Source organism: Acyrthosiphon pisum, chromosome A1 (assembly GCF_005508785.2).
Source record: "Acyrthosiphon pisum isolate AL4f chromosome A1, pea_aphid_22Mar2018_4r6ur, whole genome shotgun sequence".
Taxonomy (NCBI): domain Eukaryota; kingdom Metazoa; phylum Arthropoda; class Insecta; order Hemiptera; family Aphididae; genus Acyrthosiphon; species Acyrthosiphon pisum.
This window is the reverse complement of record NC_042494.1, coordinates 61,302,780-61,310,256: the sequence shown is the minus strand read 5'-3', so window position 1 is coordinate 61,310,256 and position 7,477 is coordinate 61,302,780. Positions and strand designations below refer to the sequence as shown.

General features: G+C 28.4%; 1 protein-coding gene and 1 long non-coding RNA gene across 2 annotated transcripts in view; both read left to right on the top strand.

The window, feature by feature from the left end:
- Positions 1–776: 776 nt before the first annotated feature.
- NV22 (uncharacterized LOC100302485) overlaps positions 777–7,477 on the top strand; it is a gene marked incomplete at its 5' end in the record, with an annotated part of 11,270 nt that continues 4,569 nt past the window's right edge. Inside the window, 2 exon segments of the mRNA NM_001163363.1 lie at positions 777–788; positions 2,298–2,306. Coding sequence (NP_001156835.1) covers positions 777–788; positions 2,298–2,306 — 21 coding nt within the window.
- Positions 5,625–6,399, top strand: LOC107883733. Its single transcript, XR_001679487.2, has 2 exons — positions 5,625–5,817; positions 6,176–6,399. It is a non-coding gene; the product is annotated as an uncharacterized LOC107883733 (long non-coding RNA).

Genomic DNA, 7,477 nt, shown 5'->3' with positions numbered 1-7,477 from the left:
ATAAATATTTTTAAATTTTAATACAATAATACATTGATAACCGTATTGGCAAATGTGAAATGACAATGACAGGTTTCGTTATCTATTTTTAATATTATTTTTTTTTACGTAGATTATTTTAATTTTTAAACGTAAATAAAATTTTTTAATTTTCTGAAAATTTGGTTTTTTTTTTTTTAATTTTCCGAAAACTTCGGTTTTTTTCGGAAATGTATTATTTCAATATTCTCCAATTTTTCCACGTTTTCCGAGGCTCTGGGAAAAAAACCGTTTTTTTCCGACATTTTCCCCAATTTTTCCTGAAATTTTCCGGCATTTTGATCCCTAGCAATAACAATGGTGGTATTTTATTGCTTTATTGCTTAAGGACACCTTTTTTTTTGTAATATTTTTTTTAGCCTAGTTGGCTAAATTGAAAACGATGGTGATGTCAGCATTTGGCGGTCAGACTTAGAAGTTATAGCCTAAGGAAGTTTCGAATGATTCAAAATAATGCATATATTTTCAAAAAACGCGGGTTAGAGTTGCGCAGCACGAGTTTGGTCTTCTTATTACATATTATAAAATATAAAATAGACATTATTGATGTTTTATCAATTTATTATCATGCTGCTGTGATAATAATTTATTATTGACAATTAAATTTATAACAATTAATATTAGTATTGACCGCATACTTGTTTCTTGCTGAACCTTCGATTTAATATTTTTTGACAAATTAATAATAATAATATGGTTAATAATTAAAACTTTATATTTTTATTATTATATTCCAGCGGGTCTTGGCGGTGAGGAACATTTTTTGAGTCTTATATTTCATTAATCTTTGTAGTTTATTTTTGTTTGAAAGTTTTTTGGTGAATTTACATAAGCAATATTTGTCTACTCCCATAATTGTTTTTTAATAAATTGTAAGTCATAGAAAATAAAATTTTAAATCTGCAACACTCTTATTTAGATTTTAGACATTATAAAACCTAAATTATAGGTGAGAGCCGAGATTCACTTTTCCGAATGTATACAGTAATTACTAATGAGGTCAGCAATACACTATATGTGTAGCTATAATTATATTTTCCTGACTTGGTTTTTCACTGCGATTCCGATAACGTTTTCGGTGGGGTTTTATGAGTCCAAATATTTTCCTAATCTGACCTAACCTTACCTATTTAAAATGCTTTTTTTAATTCTATTTTCCAGAAACATATGTTTCAGGTGGTTCTTCGTAATTTTTGTCGCCTTTGAGTATGATGAGGACAAAAATATAATAACCTCTTTTTCTTATGAGTAGTGAAGTTAATATGATTATGGACGTGTATTACAAAGTAGTGAAGAATAATAAACATATTAATATATTATAAATAATTAATAAATCTGTATATATAAAAATTAATGTATGTCTGTCTGTCTGTATGTCTATATTACCACGGCAACAATTTATATATTATTTTGAGATTTCCTAATTTCCAAAGGAATTTTTTGTATATAAATGCCATGGTAATATGTAAAATATATTATTCACATAGAGTTGGCATTTTTAATGGGCAACGAAGTCCTCGGGATCGGTTATTTTTATATATATAGATAGATTAGACCTCTGGACAGAAGATAGGCTATAGTTTAAAAAGGGAGAGGAAGAACCCCGGGAGGTGCTCAAACAGAGATTTTGAGATTTCTGATGGAAATTTTTGTTTATAAGTGGTTGCCATGGGTTTTGAAGCTATTATAATAATTATTATTTGTTGCCGGCAATAAAGTTCACGGGATCAGCTTTTCACTAAAAAATATAATCTATGAAATTACTATATATAATATTTTTTTTTTTTATTAGTTACCCTTGGCAACTCAAGTCATTGGGTGGTTTTTAACTGCGGGGGAGGGTACGGTAGGTTTAAACACGTGTGTTTGTTAGTTTGGCAGAATTTTCTAGTGGGTACCCGTTGGAATCGGCCATGTCCGGGCGGGGGATAACGGCCTCTCCCACCAGGCACCGTGACTGCCCGAAGAGAAGTGTCACCCGTGGCCGGGCTTCGAACCGGCGACGGTGCGCATCGCAACCGACGCCTTAGTCCGCTCGGCCACTCCATCCCCATTCATATTTATATTATCAAATTTAGATTGTCTTTTTTATTTCTATCAAAAAACTATTCAATTTCAAAGTTGGTCTCCTACTGAAACTTATGTAAATTCATTGACAACTTTTCAAACAAATCATAAGATTTGCGTCTTTAATCATAACAAATTACATATATTTTATAAATTTACTTATAAATTACTTCCGGGTATTTTATTCCTAGTTAACATCCGTAAGTTATTATTTCATTTTTTAATAATTATTTTATTCTATACTTTATATGCGATGCATCTTACATGTGTATATTAATATAGTTTTAAGACTATAATATTATCCATGATTTTATCGTAGAACAATATCATGAATATTTTATAATATTAATAATGAGAGTTTTTATTTTATTCCAGATACAAATGGTACGTAATCACTTTTGTCACTTTATTCTTCTAAAGCTTTCCATTAAAGAATGTATGGATTTCCTGACGATATTTTTTCTATTTGTTAACTTTAAATTAAACTGTAACTTTCCAACCAATTGCACACATAATTACCCATATGATATTTAAATATCATTACTTGCTGTATAAGAATAAATTGTTTCATGATCAGGGTATCGGAGTTTAACGTTTGCGTTATGTTGCTAACCCAGATAATGCATTTTGGATGAAATTGCGCATCACGTTTTAACAAAACTAATAATTTTTATTCTTAAGAGGACGCTACACGGGCACACGGCCATTTGTTGACTCCGCCTTACAAGTGCGTAACATGGCAAGATTACGCTCAGCAGATCACCTTTAGTTCCGTTAGCTTAACAATTAGAGTGAATCGATCTATTATATGAAACTTGACGGTAGGAACATTATCTGTGTTTTATGTGGGTTTCTTACGATAGTTTAATTTTTTAGTAAGTTATGCGTATATAATATAGCGTAAATTAAAAATACTCATAACTTAAAAACTGAACTATCGTAAAAACCCACACACATACACAGATAATGTTCTTAGTTCTTAAACCATCAAGTTTCATACTAGAGCGTAAATTTGCTGCACGCCTAAGGTGTCTACGCACTTATAAGACGGATACAACAAATATCTGTATACCTACCTACAACTATAGCGACAGCTTTAGATAGTACCATGATAAAACAAAGAAAGTAGTCCTTGGGAGTCGGAGACCGGAGTGTACGGGAACTAATAAATTGTTCACATATTATATGCACAATATACACATGTATAAATTAGTGATGATAATCGTACAAGCTATACTTATACAATTTAAAAAGAGTCATGGTTCAAAATAATACATATATATTTTCCATAAAACGTAAAAAAACATGAATAATCCGTACAAGTAAAGTAGTAACCTTAGAGACTGAAACGCAGCCTGTGGCAGTATGGGCAGTATGGCCATTTAATCTCGAGACTTGTTATGGCAAGTGGACGGCCGTACGTGTTTGGTCTCCTTATTCTATAGTCTTCGTGATAATATTACTAACTATAATAACTACTAACTACCTACCTATGTATTTTCTATTTTTTTTAATTACTGCAGAAACTTATGAATAACCTTATATTAAATTAAGAAAATACATGGACATAAACGCAAACAGTTAACTCCCATCGGTAGATCGTTTTGAAATTGTTTGTAACGATATATTTCATTGAAGCCAATAATTAGGTCATCCTTATAATATTATGTTTATTATTTTATTTTTAGAAGCAAGAAGTACGTGCATATAGTGTTTATTTTTTTTTATTTTGTTTTATTTTGTAATTCAATTGATGTGATTTATGTCTCATATCAAGTCTTAACTTATTTGATGATGATCAACATAAAATGTTTACCTAAATTTAGACTTATATATCTTCTATAACATCACAGATTATACGTGATAACATGTTGACTCTGCAGGGTTCTTGATTTATAAAATCAATCAACATACATTTTTAAATTATAATTTAATTTTACTATTAATGGCAGGTCCATAATATCCCATTAATTTAAAATGATTATCATTTATTTTTTTTTTTTTTTTTTTTTTTTTTTTTTTAGGGGCTGTTAAAAAAAGTATGTATATATTTTATTTTATTTACACTATTTACGCTATAAATTGAAAGCATATTATAAAGGAATATGCTTCTCCTACAACATCCTACCCCTTAGTCATATAGTAAACGGCGTCTTTAAAGTCACCTAGTATAATATTATATTTAACACATGTATGCTGTTTTATAATATTAGGGCGAGAATCATAATATAAAATTAAAAAAAAAATCTAAAACAAATGTTTCTTAATTTTATTTTAAACCATTTAAAATGTATTAAACAGTTTTACTAACCATCCAATATCAATTAAAGAATTTTAAATGTTGAAGGGTAATCATTTGATTGTATATATTTTGTATCTAGTACCTAGATACTTAAAGTACTTTGTTCTTATTTTTCTGAAACTATTTTTTTGGTCTAATTTTCAAGTTTGATTCACTACTTTATACAAGGCTTGGCATATTTTTAATTTAAACTTAACTTATTTATTGATGTTATGTTGATGTTATTTGTTAACTTAATTTCCAACTTGATTTATGTGTTTGAAATGTCAATTATTTAATTTTTAACTTAATTTAAAAAACAGATAGTTAACAGTCAAATGAGACGGTCAACTTAACTAAGTTAAAAATTACATTAACTTGTCCATCCTTATTATTGAGATATCTGTTCTAGAAAACCGATGAAGTCGGGATGTTATATGAAATAGGTTTTGACAGTATGTTATCATTCAGTAGGTCAATGTAATGAGTGTACTAAATTTATACAACGTTAATGAATGAATCACCAGATATGAAAAACTTTTATGAGTGGAATCCGCCCAAACTAATTGTGGAATTTTGTATTAAATTCTCAAACCTTCGATAATAAAAATACATAATTTTATTTAATTTTTAGCCATATAATAATTTATAAATTTTTGTGATTCACTTTTGTGAACTTTAAATGACTTAAGGAAATACGAATACAATATATTTCTGATATTTCTTCTTCATTTAAAAAAAAAAAAAATCATATAAACACTTTTCGAAAAATAACTAAAAAAAGGCTGATTCCTAATCATATAGGTACCTATCTAAAGAACGAAATTATTATGAAAATTAAACTGTGTCAATAAAACGTTAATATAAACATTTAATGGATATTATATGAATATAAGTTTGACAAAAACTAGTGTTGCTAAAATATGGTCGTTTTTCCATAATTTTACTTTAACCTACGCTAAAAATAACTTATTGTACAACCAATAGATTCGTGGATTTCTACATTTAGCGTAGCTATATACTATGGATAATATACTAATGCAGAGATATTAGCACTAATCAACTGTGTTAAATAAGTTACCTGCCAACGTTAAAAAAAGAATAATGTTTAGTTTGTTGTTAAAATATAAAAACTTATAACACAGTTATTTTTTAAATTTTTTATTTGATTACAAATAATTTTTACGCGTGATTACTAAAAAAAGTACCTATACGCACCTCGTACAGCAACATATTATATAAGATAAGCCGTGAACATATCACATTCAATTTAATTTATTGAATATTAAATATTTTATTCAACAGAGTTAGGTACTTACTTATTTGATACAGTTATACCAAAAGCAATAAGACATTGTCACAATATATAGTTTATACGTACACTTTTACAGATGTTGAAAACCATATTAACACATATTATAACAATCGAAGTACGTATGTATAAATAGTGTGTATTAATGTATAAGGTATTTTATTAGTTTATTTTTAATTTATGCTGATAACGTTTTTCTGTCTCTGTAAAAATTATTGTTTAGATTTATCAAAATCTGGAATTTAAAAAATATTTTTTTAGTTTATAATAATAAAACAAAATTTCAAAATTTTCATGGCAAAAATTATTATAACTATAAATGGGATTGTGATGAATATATGTTTGCCTGGTTTGTGGGTTAAAAATTGTTCTTTATATACGTATAGTGTAGGTATACAAATAGAGTTATGTACGCGTCTGTGGAAGGGCATTCTTATGAACACACTCAACAATTCTAATACTAATTTATTTTGCAGATATATCTGAACCTAACCAAAGAACGGCAAGTGGATTCTGTGCGGAGATAAAGACACAAGGAGAATTGTATGAGTTTCTTAATAAAATGTATAATATTAATATTTAAATATATTTTTGTTTAATCATTTTAAGATTAATATAAATTAAATTGTATAATTCAATATTATATCAGTATATCACCTTATATTATTATTACTAATATATTATATAATATTATATTTATATATATGTATTTTTTGTATGGCATTTCTAGCCATTTAGACTATTAACACCAAAATTACTTCCTTACCTGCTCCTAGTCTACTCCAATTTATTCTAATAGTTCCTTGACACGGTCCATATTTTCCGTGGACTTCCTTTTGGTATCTTTCCCCTCATCATATAGGCATGTCACTCATTGCTCGTTTAAACATACTTCCAGGGTCTGCTCATTCTATCCTTGTCCCTCTGATGAATTTAACACATTTTCTCTTTTGTAAAGCTGGTATAATAAGATGTTATCTCTTTTAATATAAACTCAAATATACAGGCTGATTAGTCTCAGCTCTGTGTCATTTTATTGTACATAACAGGGACTGGAACCTTGACGTTTTTTACGGTTCCAGTTCCGGTTGGGTTCCTAGAAAAACTGAAATTTCGGTTTCGGTTTGTTTTCGGTTTTTAAATTTAGGTTCCGGTTTCTTTTCAGTTCTTAAAAAACTAAAACAACGTTTCCTGTTTAGGTCTTACACTTATGTAAGAAAAATTTGTAGAAATCTCTGTGAAATAGAAATATGTTTATTTTAAATACTATTAATCCTCTTAATAAATAATAATAATAATATATTATCTACGTATTTGTTTTGTTCTTATTACCTACCAATGACATTTAAATAAAAATAATGGAATTATAACAAAACCGAAATTAACCGTAAAAACCTTCACAAAAAAGTATCGGTTCCGGTTTTTAAATTAATTTGAATAATGGTTCCGGTGGGGTTCCGGTTTTTAAATTAATTTGAATAATGGTTCCGGTGGGGTTCCGGTTTTTAAATTAATTTAAATTAAGGGTTTCGGTGAGGTACCGGTTCCCAATATTCAAAGGGTTCCGGTTCCAAAACCGGTTCTTTTTGGTACGGTTCCAGTCCCTGGTACACAACGTTTTTTTTTTTTTTATTAATGAGTAAAATACAATCTACAATCTATACAACAGTGTACATTATTTAGATGAGATAAAAGATACAAAACAAGTACATGATATTATGATTATGGGGAGTTACCCAGTGGTAACACCCAGCACGTGAATAAACATTTTAATAGTA